Consider the following 19393-nt stretch of genomic DNA (forward strand, 5'->3'; position numbering starts at 1 on the left):
TTCTCTATATTTTTATTGTTACATACATATTTACAAAGTGATTTACACTTTAAAACTTTATTATCAAAGACTTGAGAGACATCAACTTGGTGGCTTTGAATTTCAGTAGATAAGTTTACTTAATGCTGTACAAGTACTTTAACCTTTTTGAACTAATTGGAGAGACGTGTGATGCTACTCAGGCCAGGATAGTGTTAAAAATATATAATTTTCATTTATATTCTATATTGCATTAACCCACAGCATTTCACATACATTTATAATAGTACTACAGGAATAAGCCTGGTGTCACAAGATGGGATCTCTCTTACTACTGAACAGTTTTACTCGACAAGCTAATGGTATTCCATTTTAAGTGTGAAAAAACATGGCATCATTCCTAAAATATTTTCTCATGACAATGCAATAAAATAAGAGGTGAATCAATAACAATTGATGTGTGAATAAATTTACCAAAATTTAATCAACAAAAAGTTTGTTTCTGAAGATCAAACATTCTTTGACCATGAAAACTAATTGTACAAAGAAAATTAAAGAGTTTTACATTAGATTGACAAAAAAAATCATACATCATCCATAACTATTGATAAGCCAAAAATCCTGAGCACAGTATGCCATCTCTAAATACAATTGTGCTTCATGAAATGGAACTTTACTCAAATTAAAAATAAACTGTGTCCAAGAGAATTGCAGTACTGTACAGCTCACAAATTAAAGAATCACCTTAATAAATATACTTATCTTAATTATTACACCAATTTTTTTTACTATGATTCAGAGTGATAAAATAAGTGAAATATTAATCTACTGGCATTTAGGAGGAACCCACGCTTCAATTTTCGGCTTGGTGGTGGTGTATGGCATGTATGCTTCTTCAGTCCCCGTTTTGTTCTCTGTATGTTCACTTACCCAGCTGTAAGTAATTGGAGCTTCCTGAAAAGTAAAAAAACAAATTAACCAACTAAAGAATGCCCATCAAGATACAAATTCCTGAAGCAGGAAAGTATGGAATTTGGAGACAAGACTAACAAAGAAACCAATTGTGATCGCTTGTCATGCATGAAATAAGAGGATTCCTTAGTCAAGACCCCTATACCTAATTCAATTCCCATGGACCTCATTAAAGACTATACTATATAATTAATCCTTTAATTATAGAGTGCATCAGTGAGAACCAAAACTGACTGATATGTATTATGTATATCACATCCATCAATAATTATTAAAAGGCATCTAAATGCAAAATAATAATACTCAAGGACTTTAATACTGTATTTATCATGCACTATGCTTTCATCAGTTCCCTCTAACACTGAGGTTGTTTCCTTTACACAAACTACAAAGTCTCTTAGAATACTTTATTTTACCTCCTAGCCAAAGATTTGTGAATATTTTGATGAATAATGGGAGTTTTTCAGTGTTATCATCAGTATTATTATTTTCGCACAATTTTCCTTTTTGAAAGGATAGGGGAGGTATTTGCAGGAAAGACAAAGTGCTATAAGAAAAGAATGTTAATAAGATGTGTATTAACAATGACACCTGTGCACTCCCCATACCTGACACACACAGCACCATCGCAGAGAACCTAGGACTACTACATCGTGTCATACATGGCAGCACCCTACCACTAGGTTGAACTACAGTACTAGTTACTCTGTCACAAACATGTCAAACATACACACACTTAACCCTTGAAATATATAGGGGGTTCCCCCTTTGATGCAATAGTGGGGACCCATTGCCCTGGAAAAGAGAATAAGAACAGAGAAAAACTTGTCATTTGACTAAATCCTCTACATAAATTACTAAATGCAGGGTAGCTTTCCTACCCTGCCTGTCCAAGGTAGACATAGATGAATGAATTAGGTTATCATATACTATAAAGGGCTGTTATAATTTAATGCACATTCAGGAAATAAATATACATTTGAGAATAGCAAAATTTAAGAAAATTTGATCGGGTGGAAATTACTATTCACAAATATCCAAATATCACCACAGGCAATAAACAATTTTGACAAAGATAGAAATTTCTAATGGCTAATTTTGTAGTAAAATCAGTCATTTATTTAGGTATATTTATTATGCAGTATGGCGGTTTAGATTTGGAGGATCTATTGTATACCCATCACAACCATATTACTTCAGACACTGAAAATAAAATAAAAATTGCTCTTCAGCTAACCTCAGTTGGAGGCTTATCAGTCTTGTGGTGTAACCATCCGTACCATTCGACTGTCACCTGAGATCCGTCATAATCCATACCATACCGTGGGTGATATATTACCCATCGGTCACGACCTAAAACAAATGGCATTAGTAGTAGGCGTCCATTAGTCATAGGAGATTAATATTAAAGAGTTGTACTCTGATTGTTGGTCTGGAGTGGCCTCTCTATGGCGCAAACATACCAATCAACATACCCCAAAAGAATTAAAAATGTTATTAGTGTATTCAGTTACAATAAGATAACTTAAATTGTTTTCATACTTGTCAACACAATAAGTACATTCAACCACTTGGGCACGAGGAACTACTCACCAAGTGTAAGCTGCTTGTTTTCGTAGTATTTGTTCCCCAGAGCATCCTTGCACCACTAACGTGCCATCCTTAAGGTCATCAACCCTATAAATATAAGTATTTTATCACTTGGAGCATTTTTATCCATAATACTTTACAAAATTAATAAATTAGCTAATTAGCTAATATGCATTTTTACTTAAAATTCACTTGCACATATTTTACATTAAAACTAAATTTCCTGGAAATATGAACATTTGGTTGTAATGTAACTAAAGATCAACGTTATTAATCCTTAGGCAGCGGTTATCGTCAATAATTGATTCACAGGGTAATGCAGTTATTATCATATGAAGATTTAAACAATTATTGTCTGTGTGTTTTACATGTATGATGCAAATACAGTGCTGTATTGATATTAAGGTCTTTGTGGCTGTAATTTCTGTTTACCTTGACCCATGAAACAAATCCTGCTACCATTTCATGGCACAAATGCAGTTATTGTCATGAATGTTACTAGTGGAATGTGGTCATCATCATATGGTGATTTACCCACAATTATTGTCTGGGTTTTTACATGTATGATGCAAATATTGATATAAAAGCTTTCTCTAGATGTAAATAAGAAAAAACAAGTGATAAAACAATCTGTGAAACATCGGAGGATAAAACATGAAGTATCGGCACCAGGCATTGACAAGTGCCAGGCGCAGCCTTGCAGAGCGCCTCCACCTAGTAAAATTATAAATATTCACTTATTTTTGTGCTTTTCTTATATTCTGCATACAAATTAATAATTCTAAAATAGAAATTATTTGTTATAATTTTTGTATTTGTGTGTGCATAGGTGGGAATGACCATTTCTCCATAGGCCGCTGTCTAAGGGTTAACAGTAACTTTACTGCAGACATATGTTCAAATGTTGTAAAATCATACATTCTTAAGAGAGAAATCAATTACAAAATACATAGTGGGGTGGGTTACATGACTTAAATAATCTTACATTATTGGCATAATATATGCATACAAGCTCTACATATAGTAATAGCTAAAACGTTATTTCAATATTAAATTGGCTATACTGTAGTATTCCAATTTGAGATGAAAATCTTTTAAGTGTTCAAATTTATAAAAATGGAATATTGTTTAAAATAAGTGTCCAAAATATATATGAAATTAAAAAGGTGCATAAAAACAGGATGCAAAAATATATAAGTTTTTTTTTTTTTTTGAGATATATACAAGAGTTGCTACATTCTTTTACAGCCACTAGTACGCGTAGCGTTTCGGGCAGGTCCCTGGAATACGATCCTTGCTGCGAAGAATCATTTTTACAACCAAGTACTCATTTTACTGTCGAGTTAAACAGAGGCTACAGTTAAGGATTTGCACCCAGTAAATCTTCCCCGGCCAGGATACGAACCCATGACAAAGCGCTCGCAGAAAGCCAGGCGAGTGTCTTACCACTACACCACGGAGACTGTGGCTTATATTGTGTTTAAAAACATGAAACTATCCGCTACCTGATATTGAGACACCTTCCATCGGGTTGATATTACCAATTAATATTAGCGAGCCTCACTGACCTGTAGAGCTGATACAGGGATCCCCTAATCCCACCGTGATTCTTAATAATTCGAGCCGCTTTGACCAGCTTATCCAGACCGAAAAAGGAAGCCATGACTATCCCTGCCGATGGCAGCACAGCGGTGCCTACTGAACGTTCCTCTTCCTGATGGCACCGTGCAGGCTTGTACTGATGGCACCGTGCAGGCTTGTACTGGTGGCACCGTGCAGGCTTGTACTGATGGCACCACGAAGGTTGCTGGCGAAGATTCCTTTCCCTTACTTCCAGCAGGAATACGAGCTCCCAACACGGCGAGCTCACAGCTGATCGAGGACAACAAACCTTACCGCCGGCGCGATGGTTCCTGTAATAAATAAATAATATAATAAATAATAATAATAAATAAATGTTTATTTAGGTAAGGTAGGTACATACATACAAGAGATTTTACAAAAATTGATAGATTTATAGATAGAGCTAGTACATACAATACCTAAAGCCACTATTACGCAAAGCGTTTCTGGCAGTATCCTTTCCAATATAACAATAATTCTGTGTATATTCAATTATCTTAAATGTTTGGTACTAAGTACTTGTAACGACTATTTCGTTGAACGTACAAAAAATGAACTGTTACAGACAGTTGTTCATATTTTGTACTATTAATGTTGTAGTTTTTTTTGTATATTTATTTATTAACACGTTTAGGTAGAGTCATAGATAACAGCACCGTTCCTGTGACAGGCAAGTCCACTACGGGCTCACCATAGCCCGTGCTACTTGCCCCGCTCCTGTGCCAGGTAAGCTACGGGCTCACCATATCCCGTGCTACTTGGAACTTGCTCTGAGTAGCTGAATCTATAACAACAACAACGTTTAGGTAGTACACACAGCAATTTGTTGAATCAACGTTGATTCAACACCGAATTAATGGAATCGACGTTGATTCAACGTTAAATTAACGTTCATTCTAACGTTGCTCCACGGCGACCTTAGAATGACGTCGCTTTGACGTTCTCTGCTTGCTTATATATTAAAAGTAATGGAAATTTAGCACCGGAAGAGCAAACACTATTTCATTATTTATGATAAACTCTTCATATGGAAGAATCATTTAGGTTGACAACGATATATTAATTTTACGATGTTTCATTCAAGTACATTAAAATATTGAATTTAAATTCACTATTTATTTAAAATATTTATGGCGAATCGTAGGTAATAATATGACATAGTTTTTGAAATTTTGTTTGAGTTAAGGAGGAAATATTCAGCAACAATGAACTCTAGCAGCCAGGGAGAGAAATGGGTCAAACATATTATACTTGTTATTTTTTTTTTTTTTACATTACATTATTGCAAGGTGGACAGCCCGCCTGCTTTCATAACTCTCACTGTATTTCCCACTTCCATACTTTCCTTCAAGTTCAAGTTCAAGTATGTTTATTGAGATAAGCAATAAATACATCTCAAAGGGATAGAGTAGCTTAGGCTAGTTCTACCCCCCCTCTACTTCAAGTCCCTCAAGGGGCGCACAAATGCAAAATAGACAAATAACATTACAAGAATCCCATTTAACATTGCACACTTTCCTTCACCTATGCCTCTCCATCCTCTTTACTCCCCCGCCCCCCTCCCCCAAAAATATATTATTTATTTATTTATACAAAAATGTACATTGGGTTATGAGAATACATAACATTGGTGTTCTTACATTCTAGCAAAGCCACCAAATTGCATAGCATTTCGGGCAGGTACTGAGATTAAATAATAAATAATAGTAATAAGATTTTACTCCTAATGTATCTAAAATTTTCAGTTAGTTTAAGAACTTGCCCTGAAACGCTATGCATGCTAGTGGCTTTACAAGAATGTTAATTCAACTTTATTTCTATATTCTCTGTTAACCCCAATGTACCTTCTTGTATATAAATAAATAAACAAATAAAAATAAATAAATAGTTTCTGCCCGAAACTCTGCGCGTAGTAGTGGCTTTACAAGATTGTAATTACTATCCTATGTATCCTCACAATCCCAATGTACCTTCTTATATATATATATATATATATATATATATATATATATATATATATATATATATATATATATATATATAAATAAATAAGACTAAGAAGAGAGTAACCCGGCGCTCTCTAGCAGCAGCTGATAGCAAGGCCTGCCTCCAGCACTGTCAAAAGTGGGTGGCTCTGCCCTTGTATTCCTTATATCTCTCTCTCAATTACCACAACTGTGGAACTTCTAGTGCATGCAGCAGGGATAGGAATCGATCTATTTGCTCCCCCTTCCTAAATAACCCCACACACAGGCGGGATAAACTGCCACATAGAGGTGTGGGAGGTTAATCTTAGAGGGGCGGCTGGGTTCCCTGGTTGGTTATGTTAGTGAAGGGTTTTGGTAATGGTGTTGGGTTTTGAGGTTAGATTAAGGCTTAGTTGTTGACCTGACCGGTGTACTGGCCTAGTTGTGCTTGTGGGGGAGGGGTTGAGCTGTGGCTCTTTGGTCCCGCCTCTCAACTGTGTGGTGGTGTTGTAGGAGACGAGTCGCTCCATTTAATTATCATTCTTCCATATTTATTATGGCAGAAGTTGTTAGGTAAAGCTATGTGATATTATCATGGCTGTTTTAGATCAATATATATACATATTGGGCATATGAGGGGGACGTTTGACAAGCTGCCGGCTTCCTGTCCTCGTTGAGGCCACTAGCAATAGTGGCCCCTCGGGTAAATATCCCATTTTGAGAGCGTGAAGTCTAGTGCAGTCCCCGTGGTGCAGTGGTAAAACACTCGCCTGGCGCATCGTGAGCGCTTTGTCCTGGGTTCGTATCCTGGCCGGGGAGGATTGGCTGGGCACCAATCCATAACTGTAGCCTCTTCAACCAGCAGCAAACGGGTCTTATTCCAGGGAAAATTAGGATTTAGGACCTGTCTGAAACTATGCTTGCTAGTGCCTTTACAAAAACTCTTTTAAATAAAACAAAATAAAAAATATAATGGCCAACTTCCAGGTACTTGTTTACTACTAGGTGAACAGAGGCATCAGGTTAAGTAAGGAAAGGTGTCCAAATGTGTGTTGCCTCGGAACTTAACCCAGGATCCAGTGGTTGTGGGCCAGAATGTGCTTTGGGATAGGAAGGAGTTGATAAAGACTAACTTGAACTGAAACCTTTGTTTTCCTCCAGCCGGTGGTAGGTACGACACTGGTGCTCGATTCCTGGTTTAACCCTGATGCCGAATGGACCTTGTGGTTTCGTCTGTCGTAAAGCATCGTTATACAATATTTATACAATGCCTAGATTTATACAATGCTTCAAGCATATAGCATTGCCTGAGGTCACAGAAAGGTTGAATTTTTTCAACCTTTCGAGGTGTTGCTAGCTCTATCATTCTCCTGTATCTTCCTGCTATAGGCAGTTTAAGTGTCATTTGGCATATTGTTCCAGATTTTATTTTCATTCCGAAAGCCTATACCTGCAGGGAGCAAACGGCTTTGTTCCATTATTACCCGTAACTATAATAACGACAAAACTGATGTTCTCGTGGACTTATTGTTTATTATGCTGGTACTGTATGTACTCGTCAGCGAATGTAAATGTATTTCACTGTAATGGTAATATCAAAGTCTACTGATATAGAAAATTTACATAGAAAGTCTGTATAATAGCTGTGTTAAAGTTGTGTACAGTATTATAGCATTTTCTTTATGCCTATTACATTGAAAATAGGTAGCGTAATGAGACTGCTGTGGAGGCTCCTCAGGATGTAAAGCCAAATTGGCATTAGTTTTACAGGATTGTATTTTTGCTTCTACTGTATGTTAAATTTAACAGTAATTTCATTCTGAAATCTTTAATGTTAAAAATCATGGTATTTATTTATTTGTTTATTTATTTATTTATCTATATACTGTACAAGAAGGTACATTGGGTTTGTGAAAATACATAGCATAGTACTGTATTTACAATCTTGTAGAGCCACTAGTACGCGCAGCGTTTTGGGCAGGTCATTAATCTAACAGATAATTTTAAGTATGGTAAATTTTGTAATAATTTGTATAAAAAGTAGATATTTCATTCATTCATTTTCTCCTTATTTCAGAGTTTGCATCTTGTGAATTGGCATGAGCGGTGCCTATAGTGGGACCCAAGATGGGGAGGTGCTGGAAGGTTTCTTGTGTCCGTTATGTCTCCAAGACCTCACCTCCATCACACAGCTCCAGGCTCACTTCGAGGAGCAGCATGAATCTGAAGATAAGGCTGTACTCCAGTCACTCAAAGGCAAGCACTCTCTGCGCTCTTCGAGCTACCGAGTCTGTTTAGTGTAATCTTGTAATGGAGTTGTTTTGTTGTGTAAAATAAATAAACCGAGACCATTTTCATAACTAGTAAATCTATTAATTGTGATCCTTGAATTCTAGTCGACGTGGCTGCTTTGGGGTGAAAAGCGTTGATTATGCTATGTCAAAAGTTACTCCTTTTCTAAGGCTTTGCTGAATTCTGATTTTAATGGTGAGGAAACCATTTTTAATAATTTTCTGCTATCAATTCACAATATATTGGTAAATAATGATGATAATAAAATTATTAAAATAATATTGTTCACTATCTCATGTACCTTCATACACTATTTCCCAGAGTAAATATCAAACATATATGGTGACTTGTCACTCTCACATCTCTCCTTCCTCCTGCATCCAACTTTATCATATCCACAGACACTGTCACTGTAGCCTTGCATGTGATATTTCATCCTCCACAAAGAGCACCAATTCATCTCGTTCAGTTATCTCTCATTACGACCGCGTATCTAATGCTTAGTCATCCTATGTGCTGTCATCCACTCCTCTCACAGTGTGAGAGGCGTGTTACAGTTACAATGTTACAGTGTTTTTATACTGTAACTGTACTGTACAGTGTTTCTATGGGGCCTATATTTTTCTGAACAAAAGTCTCTGCAACTGGAAAGAAATGAGCCGTAGAATTTGGTTTTTAATATATTCAGTGGCTTTACCAAGGCTCAACTATTTCTTGTAATCTTCACCCCCTCCATGAACTTGGTCCCAACATCCTAAGCAAATCCACACATTCCCTGCCTCAGCGAGCTCTTCCCTGGAAACACAAACCGAAACTGTCTCTATTTTCCGCTTGTTACAACTTGTAATAAAGTTGTTACTTCTTGGCTTAACGTGTTTATGACATATTAGAACATTACAACTTGCTATATTGGTTGTTATAACTGGTTAGGAGGTGTTAAAACTTGTTCGAACGTTGTACCAACGTCGTAGTTTTGGTGTGTGTTGGGCGAGTTGTTAGTCAAATTGGGTGAGTAAATCTGACATTGTCAAATTGGGCAGGTAAATCTGGCATGAAAAGTGTTACAACTGGGGATTCACCAAATCGAGGCTCATTGAATTGAGATTCCACTTTACATCTTCTGTAAAAATGCTGCCAGACATTCTCTTACACACTTCTCCATCAGATCACATCATCTTTAACTTTTGTTTAATTTCTTACATTGCTGCTACAAATTTGTCAATCTCTGATCCAGTGTCCTTGCTATGTGAACTATCTTGATGTTTGACCATAAGTCTTTATCTCATAATTTCTTACTGAGTAAACCTCTTTTACAGGCTTCTTAAACAAGGCAAAGAAAAAACTACTTAATGAGGATGAGCCAGACTTTGTATCATCAAAAGTTCGCACTCCCTTTGATGGCGACACAGTGGAGTATGAACCAAACAACCCGTGGAACTGGGATCCTCCACCTTTGGGTACTTTTCAGACTTGATTCGTGTAGTACTGAATGTCAGAATTTAACGGGAACTTGTATTGTTGTGTATCTTGAAATTACAAATACATTACATTTCTGTGGTCATTGGAGACATGAGGGAAGGGAGGTATAAATTTGTGATTGATAAGAGGTTTGGTTGTATAATATTACTTATGTAATAGGTAATTAAAAGGGTGAATATTCATTATTTATCAGAGAGGAAGAGGATGACTCTTAGGGATTTTTCCATTGCTGAAGCATTAAACATTTGTAGCATGTTAATTTCATAATACTGTACTGCTTACCGGCGACTCTGCCTCGAGTTCATTAAATACATAAAGATATGATCAAATATTTGATAGATGAGGAAGTATAAGACTGGAGAATATTAAATTATTAAGTAAGGGAATATGTGACGAAATGTTTGATGCCCCTTGGAGAAATTCATTATGGCTAGACATGAATTGGGATGCATGGAGAAGTCTATATGTTGGCATTTGCAGTACAGTACAGTGTACATATTACTGGCGAAATAGAACAACATTCTTTCAACAGGACCTTCGAGGAGTCACACGGCCCTTTTCAAAAAGATAAGAAGTGCAAGAATAGACTCCTTTGTTGCAGAGACCAACAAATTACTCATCAGATTAGACAAACTGCTTAAAGATTTGCCGAATGACCCAGTGAAAAGAAAAGGTGAGTAACGTGTTTATGTACATGCGTGCTATTGTGTGTGGGTATGTGTGCACGTGAGTGTGCTTACGGGGGTTGAGCTCTGGCTTTTTGGTCCTGTCAATCAACTGGTATACAGGTTTCTGAGTCTACTGGGCTCTATCATAACTACATTTGAAACTGTGTATGGAGTCAGCCTCCATCACATCACTGCCTAGTGCATTCCATTTGTTAACTACTCTGACACTGACAAAATTCTTTCTAACGTCTCTAATGTGTGCACATGAGTGTGCATGCAAATGTGTGCATGTCCGCGTGTGTGTGTGTACCAGAAATCGCGTTGAGTAGGCATGGCATATTTTTTTTTTTTTTAACTTGTATCACATACTGTACATGTACAGAATCAGTTTCCTGTATTGTTTCTCAGTAACCCTATTACTACTCAAATATAGATGTTACATGTTACTTAATGCCTTCTATTTTACTGTAACATTTCTTATTGGACCTACTGAGAAACTATTTAGAGTTCAGCAGTATGTTCTGATATACAGTAATACAATTATCTTTAATGATACAACTTCTGATACAAATTACAAATCAAAACTGATGCAGTAAATTTAATTTAGAGATTGCTTCTGTTGCTTTGCCCTACGTCATGTATAAAAAAAAAAAGTGATAATTTGAGATCAATGCAAAAGGTTTATAGCTAATCTGCAGTATTGCCCCTAATGCTGCACCAGTCAACGAACCCCATGAAATGTTCTATTATAGACTAGAGTTAATGACCGTTACAGCTCACGAGCGCAACATTGTCATGTGGGCAGAGGACAAGGATGTACCACTATGTCCATTTTGCGCTCGTTCATTCAACCTGGCTCGTCGCCGCCACCATTGCCGGCTGTGTGGAGGCATCATGTGTGACGAATGTTCCCATTTTCTCACATTTGATTATGCAAGTAAGTTTTTCGATTCTTTGAGTCATTTTGGGCACAAATTGCAATATCTTGGGAAAGCTCTAATTATTTTACATTAAATAAAAGTTAGATATGAATGCTACTAAGTAATAGTTTTTAAAGAGAAGGAATTGAAATGTTAGAGTTGGCTTTATTGTCTGAAATATATAAATATTTCTCTTCAGCAGGAAAATTAAGATGAGCTTTTAGCCATTGAAGTGGATTACTAATCTGAAGTACTGTGCACTTGAAATACACCACAGTCTTAACAGGACATAAATAAGTAAAACTAGAAAGAGAATAAATAGTACATATAGAGTAAACAGATTATGGTAAATATATTATATATATATATATATATACTGTAAATATATATTACTGTATTTATATATATACTGTGCAATGAGGTAGGGGTAGGAGAAGAAAAGATTTAAAGTGTTCAGTGAGAATCCACAAGGTCTTCTCTGAATGCTCTTTGTTTTCTTCTTCGAGGATGTGGGTCCCTGCAATTGCACCAGAGATTGTACCCCTACATATACTATCTACATAATTTTATATATATACACAGTATATATATAAAATTGATTTAGTTTATTTAATTTATTTTAGGAAAGCTTGTAAGTCCAGTTCACCAAGGGAGCCAAGACGCAATGTCAGCGTTGAGTATTAGCAGTGGGGCAGGCTCGGGTATGTCTTCTCTCCTCTCGGGCATCTCGGGTCTCCGTCGTTCTGGTTCACAGGGCTCCCTTAATTCCCTACTCTCTGTGATGGATTCTATGACAGCAGAACAACATTTTCGTACTTGCGCGCACTGTATGACGGTAGGAACATTCATCCCATGTGTTATATTTGGATTGGTTCTTGCCAACATAAAACTAATTCGAATACTATTTTAAACTTGCATTTCATTGTGCTATATTGTTTCGTATATTTTATTGTATTCTTGTGTTGACATGCAACACAATTTTATTGTATTCTTGATGATTATTTTAATTTAAAACATTTCTTGTGTTATAGAGGAATCTATATTTTCACTCGTTTTGCTAACACAGGTAATAGTTATTGTCATTATGTCGTTACCATTCCATTTATGTAGGCTGGATTAATAATAGAATTGCAGTTATAGATAATAGGTTGACATAGTTTAAATATTAACTTACATTGAGGATACCCCTCATTGAATCCTCTCGATGCATTCACTATCTTACATTCCTTTCATTGGCAGCGCCTTCAAGCCAGAGACAGCCAAGTAGAGCAGCGCATGTCAAAGCCAACACTTTCCCTCTACTATGAAAAATTGATGGAATATAGATCTCAAATTGAGAGCCTTTTGCCACAGTTTATACATATGGCAGAGTCGTTAAGGTAAGGTAACGACATGTGTTGTTGGAACTATGAAATACTCTAGTGGTTAAGGTAAGGGCTTAACATATGTAGTGGAAATTACTGTATATATATTCCAAACCACTATTGAGCAGGAAGCTTTGTGATGCTACTCAATTTCTTGGGTTGTGACTGGAGAAAGTATAGTACCTGTACAACGGTTGCACGAGTCTGCAGACCAGTTCTTTGTAAACTGGTTACCTGCGATGATCACCTGCAGTTACTGTACTACCTATACTCTCATCCCCCACACAAACATTGTGTAGGTTACTAAGAGAGTGTGTGATTACTTCAGATGTACTCAAAAAATTAGTCTCTCTGATATAATAATGCACATTGTTAAGAACAGGAAGCCATGCCTAGGTTTATATCAAGGTCCCCCATAGGTTCAATGAGAGTATGCACTCAATATAAGAATGTCTGGTTGATTGTTATGCCGGTTCTAATAGCTGAATTTGAGATCAGTAACTGGAGACTTATTTACCAAGTCATTGACCGTCAAACCTGGAATGCAGACGTTATTGAGTTAAACATTCTGGCGGGTATTGAACTGGAGGCTACTATTGGGTTTGATGTGGCATAGCATCCAGCCCGCCCACCATCTAGCCTGCTTGTCCCCCTGAATATCACTAAAAAGTTACCAACAATTTAACAACCCTGGATTTAGTGGTGCCCCATTAAATGGATGTTGTACGGGTTTTCTCCAGAATGTATCTTCTTAAGGTTATCTTAAGATGATTTCGAGGCTTTAGTGTCCCCGCGGCCCGGTCCTCGACCAGGCCTCCACCCCCAGGAAGCAGCCCGTGACAGCTGACTAACTCCCAGGTACCTATTTACTGCTAGGTAACAGGGGCATTCAGGGTGAAAGAAACTTTGCCCATTTGTTTCTGCCTCGTGCGGGAATCGAACCCGCGCCACAGAATTACGAGTCCTGCGCGCTATCCACCAGGCTACGAGGCCCCCTGTAACCTTCAACTGTTTCATAAATCCCAGGTACCTGTTTACTCCTAGGTGAATAGAGGCACAGGTGAAAGGAGATGTGTCCAACTATTTTTTAAGTGCACTATGATGAACCATGTAAGTAAAGAATGGGCAGTGATGCCTTTATAAAAGCATGTAAGTGTGCCATACAGTTAGTCACATATTATGCAGATATGTGGTATACCACATAACTGGTGTACTACATAACTGCACCACATACCAAGTGTGGATGGTGGAGAGGGTTACTGTGAGCCCTACACGTGTGCCTTATACCATATTCAGCTTTATGATTATGGCATGAATTAACTGCTCTTAACTCCCTTTCCTGGACAGCAATGAATCACCTTTAATTCATTTGTGAATTTTAATGTTACAAAATATTTTTGGATGCCATATTTACAACAACCTGTTGAGTGTACAAGGGCTCGATGGGCAATCCTGGATGCAATGCATTGTTTGTGGGAAGTGGCACGAGCCTGTTGAAACTAGCCATCCCTACTTCATTTTAGTGGAGACCATCTTTGTTGAATAAGTGGTACTGGTTAGAGAAATTAACCTCAATATTTATTATGTACATTAGTCTCATTTTTGCAAGCAGAGACTTTATGCAGTTATTAAGATTGATGTCTTCGTTGAACACCTTCTGTCTTACAATGGGGATGAATGACTGAAATTAAAATGTTATTACTGTGCTTTTATCTTTAAGGTAGACCCATCTGAACGTCAACAATTATTTTGACTTCATCCTTATCTTGTAGATTGTTCCTTTATTAATGCAGTAATAGTAAGTATTATTTTTTGCACTTTTGAATACCTCATCTTCAGCATCTGTAGTGTCATCAATTAGGGTGCTTTCAGGGTGCTTAGCTCCTTTTCTACATACGACCCACCAGCTATCTAGATGGGTCTCCTTGTACCTCACCTTGTGGTAGTTCTGTACTGACACCTGTACAGAGTTCACTCAGTCTGTATGCCTTGTGTGTACAATGCTTGAATAAAGGTTTAAATCTGGACCATCTTTAAACAGATCAGAATAAGCATATGACTACTGAGAATGCTAAGATGTATATACCTTACCTTGAGGTTACCTTGAGGTGCTTCCGGGGCTTAGCGTCCCCGCGGCCTGGTCGTCGACCAGGCCTCCTGGTTGCCGGACTGATCAACCAGGCTGTTGGACGCGGCTGCTCGCAGCCTAACGTACGAGTCACAGCCTGGTTGATCAGGTATCCTTTGGAGGATATATCTTCCAAATATCCTCGTAAGACAGGCACACCTCACAAGCTATCAATGCAGAACATACAATTTCAGATGTGGTGAAACTACATACAGCCTACGGGATGCCGAGGAGCTGAGGATCAAGATTCTTAAGAAAGGTGACAGTCTCAACTCCATGGCCCAGCGTGTGCGGACTCTTGGTAGCACCACAGGGCAAGATGTGACAGATGCAGCTGTGAGCAACGTACCTCCTCCAGGCCCACGACAAGAGCTTCTTCAACGCAGGATACAATCAACCGCAACAGGATTTCTTAAAGAGCGTATTCTTAGCCTACCCAAGCTTCCCAGCCACCAGGAGTTGAAGGAACTGCAAGAGAGGAGGAGGTCAGTTAATGAATCTTTTAAACATGGCATTTTATTCATTCATTATGCATTCGGTGATCTTTTAGCATTTATTTTAATAACCAATGCTGCACTTATCAGCAGGAAATATGAGTTTTCAGTTTAGTAGTTGATATTCATATATGCTTTTCATGTATCTTATACATTTTATCATTCATCTCTAAATGTTATCAAAGCTATTAAAATGAAAGGAAGCAATCTGAAAAAGTGAATTTGGAATGTCTCAGTGAAAGCTTTTTGCATTATTAGATATGGTAGCCACAATGTACTGAGTTAGAAAAAGTAAATTACTGAAGTAAAGAGTGTTTAAATTTTTCATGTGGGATAGGTAAATTGTTAATCAGGATGAGATTGAAGGCAGGTTGATACATAGCGTTAATATAATAATGACAGATTTGAAGCTGAAGCACGATTAGCAGCAGAGAAGGAAGCATTACGCAAAGCTGAGGAGCATGCTGCCGAGATCTTACGACGCCGTGACAGAGACTCGAGAGACTCGCCACGCTCCACACCGTCACGCTCCAGTAGCGTCACGCCTCCGTCTTTTGCCAGTCTTAAGAAACGCCAAGAGGAAGTAAGTAGCTTTAAAAGTAATAAATGGATTAAATTAATTTATCAAAACTTTAATGAAGAGCTTAACATTATGGCATTGACCCCTCAAACTGCACACCATTTTTTAGGTAGATTTCCTGGTGCACATAAAACAAAATTCTTTCTCCTTTTTATATTTAAAACTTCTCTTTCTGATGTCTGGAAAAAGAATCTAATAATTTTAGTTTGGCTGTAGTGAGGTGAAGAAATGTCAAAAACATCAAATTCTGAGAATTAATTTTCAAATCAACTATTTGTAATAGATTTCTCCTCATTAATATTATCATGGTCCATGAAAATCCTTGAAATTTTGTTTGACAATGGTGCTGAACATAGGCATCAGTAAATGGATGGTGAAGCACCTACCATCTTCTTCAGGTTATCTTGAGATGATTTCGGGGCTTTAGTGTCCCCGCTGCCCGGTCCTCGACCAGGCCTCCACCCCCAGGAAGCAGTCCGCGACAGCTGACTAACACCCAGGTACCTATTTTACTGCTCGGTAACAGAGGCATAGGGTGAAAGAAACTCTGCCCATTGTTTCTCGCCGGCGCCTGGGATAGAACCCAGGACCACAGGATCACAAGTCCAGCGTGCTGTCCGCTCGGCCGACCGGCTCCCTCGACCATGGTGCCAGTATTTTGTAATATTGTGCAAAAAGGCAATTAGGGCTTTCAGAATTTTTCCCAATATGGCAAATGATTGCCAGAGATTTCTAGTGTCAAATGATTGATTGATTATACCAACCAGGAGATGGCACAGGCATGAATAGCCCATAAAGTGTCAAATGATTTCCACAGGTGACAGGAGCATTGTTATTACTAGAGGGCAACAGGAGCAGTTTAGGGGTTAATGGCAATATATTGGATATATTAATATACTGTACTATACTAATATATTCATTTATACGGGGCCTGAAGTGCAGTGCTCTACGTTCTTGGCTCGCAACCTGAGGATCCCTTGCTTGGTCTCCCAGGCAGATGACCTGCGGCTGGGCTTGTTTCTTGGAACCTGATACCCCTGTTCACCTAGCAGTAAATAGGTACCCAGGAATTGGGCATCTGTTGTGGGTTGCCTCCTGGGGAAGGTCAGTATTTGACCGGGGGGAAGGGAGGGGTAGGGGACATCAATAGGCCTACCAGGCTTCCTGTCCCTAGCTATAGGAAACCATAAGATGAACCCATAGACTTCGGTAATACGTTTATTGCTTGTGATGTGTGTCTATGTATGTATTAACACGATGTACTGAACGGGGTGAGAATAGCTTGAGCTACCTCATCCCTTTGTGTGTATTTTACCTCAATAAACTTATTTCAATTTCATTTTCAACCCATAGACAGTTTTAAAGCCAGGAAAAGTTTTCTGAAATAACTAGCGTACAAGAAATTTTTTTTTAATATATATAATTGGTCTCGACTGCTATTCCTAATTAATAAATGAGAAATGATACTAAAAGTGTGTCTCATGATTCCACATTGTGTTTCAGTATTTATGACTAAAATATAATTATATGATGTTAGTCTAAAGGGGTCAAGAGTGACTTGTTTTCAGCATCAAATAGTGAGGAAAGATTTTATTATTTAAATTTGTTCTCATTTTACTGAGAAATACAATATTGTAAATACTACAGAAAATACTTTGCAGATTGTTAGAAAATATACAAGTGGTAAAAAAAAAATATTTGCGTCACCCTTAGCTGACAAATAATTTACATTTTACGGCATTCATTTTTTGTTTAGGTGTGATGTTCTGATCGTGTGCAGAGAATGTACCAATAATGTGGAAAAAACAAATAAGCCAGCCCACACACACACACACACACACACATGAAATTACAGTATTTCCAATATTTAATTATGTGTAAGAATGTTCCATTTTCATTACCAATAATACTGTAGGAAAATATTTTATTTACCTAATTTACATAATTATAGAGTACAAGGATTTGGGTAGATTTTGGTAAATGTACATTTCAGGTTTTGGTCAAATTTTGCTATAGAGAGAGTATACTCTGGATTTGAAAATTAGTTTAATTTAATTTCATATGTGTGGGTTGGGTTATTCTAATCATATATAGTTCTGATTATAGCACACATTAAATTTTCCTTTCATCTTGATGTGAATTTTTAAAACAGTGACTTGTTCCAAACAGGTACTGGTTGACACAGGCTGGGGAGCCAATTCTTCAGCTCACAACGTAACCGAGACGGATGAGCCCATGATCCAACAGATGAATATTATTAGGAATTATATCAAACAAGCTAGGTGAGTAGTGTTGTTATTACTCACCATAGTCGTAATTCAAGTGGAGCATGACTTCTTCCTGACCATTTTTGCTCTTGTGAATTTGGATATTGATACGGTGACTAAGGCATGGGCTAGGCAGGAATTTTTAGTTCCTTTATGGTATAAAGGCCCTAAAAACAATTTGTGATCCAGGGCCCCTGATAGTTTGTAAGTTTGAAAAGTTTGATGGTGTGAAAATTTGTTCGAATCCTTGTCACGGCCCTTGTGGATTTGTTCATTTGATGCGTCACGCTATTGTGATTTCTGTGTGTAGTGTAGTGTAGTTTGTAGGTGTTGGGAGCCACATACAAGTCTCAACCCCGCAACACCGCATAAGTGCTGTTGCCGGAAAAACTTAAAATAAGCATATGTGAATCCCGACTCTTTGATTGGCCTTGAACAATAACCCGAGGTATCCCTCCAATTCCCCCTTGTACTTGGACCTGGGCCCAACTGGCCAATGCTGCCGTGCATGGTTTTGATACTGATAAGAGTTGGGAGCGTTTGGTACGCTTGTTTTAACCTTGTAAAACTGATGACTGATGTGCTTTATTTTGTGAGACAAATGATGGAGGAACTGGAGACAGATGTGGAAATATATGGCAGAAGTAAACTGACCAGTTAATTCTTAGATTTATTGACACTTATTATAATTTTTACAGTTATTACAATTACTACATAACAGAATACAATACATCTATTACATTGTGACTTTTTTTTAATAAAATAGTCTCTAGTTATGGAAGTGCACTGTAGATGATTTGACTAGTGAAGAGGATGTCTAAGCTCTTTTGTAACTGGGACAGGTAGGACAGTAAACATTGCTCAACATTATATATATATTTGATATAATGGTTACAGTAGCTTGTTGTATGGCATGCCAGAGTTGTCATAATGGGAGGCTGTAGAATGCAGGTGGTGGCTATGTCAAGACACTGCTGGGTCCGTGGAGTATAGCTTTAGACTAAGTTCGTCTGGTGAGATGGCTGGGCCAAAGCAGGTCATCAGTGGTGTCGCTCCTTGCTGGTCAGTGG

General features: G+C 37.7%; 2 protein-coding genes and 1 long non-coding RNA gene across 8 annotated transcripts in view; 1 reads left to right on the forward strand and 2 right to left on the reverse strand.

Moving 5' to 3' along the window:
- On the reverse strand, positions 1–8818 carry ND-B17.2 (NADH dehydrogenase (ubiquinone) B17.2 subunit). Its single transcript, XM_045759884.2, is given in 6 exon segments — positions 1–933; positions 2189–2304; positions 2545–2596; positions 2598–2628; positions 4110–4454; positions 8784–8818. Coding segments are annotated over 6 exon segments (693 nt in total). The 5' UTR covers positions 8804–8818; the 3' UTR covers positions 1–804.
- The window catches only part of LOC138354719 (uncharacterized), a 590624-nt gene that overhangs the window by 346718 nt on the left and 224513 nt on the right, over positions 1–19393 (reverse strand). The window lies entirely within an intron of this gene.
- Rbsn-5 (Rabenosyn-5) overlaps positions 6243–19393 on the forward strand; it is a 21816-nt gene continuing 8665 nt past the window's right edge. For 2 of the 6 annotated variants that reach the window (XR_006774182.2, XM_045759882.2), the window contains exons 1-10: positions 6243–6288; positions 8209–8387; positions 9740–9880; positions 10435–10575; positions 11346–11507; positions 12114–12325; positions 12730–12869; positions 15177–15467; positions 15879–16059; positions 18226–18338. Coding sequence is in view for 5 of the 6 variants with exons in the window: in XM_045759882.2 (XP_045615838.2) it covers positions 8231–8387; positions 9740–9880; positions 10435–10575; positions 11346–11507; positions 12114–12325; positions 12730–12869; positions 15177–15467; positions 15879–16059; positions 18226–18338 (1538 nt within the window). In the remaining variant the exon portion in view is untranslated. The other 4 variants (XM_069309154.1, XM_069309155.1, XM_069309157.1 and 1 more) reach the window with 4 other exon arrangements.

The sequence above is a fragment of the Procambarus clarkii genome, chromosome 64 (genome assembly GCF_040958095.1).
Source record: "Procambarus clarkii isolate CNS0578487 chromosome 64, FALCON_Pclarkii_2.0, whole genome shotgun sequence".
In the NCBI taxonomy this organism is placed as follows: domain Eukaryota; kingdom Metazoa; phylum Arthropoda; class Malacostraca; order Decapoda; family Cambaridae; genus Procambarus; species Procambarus clarkii.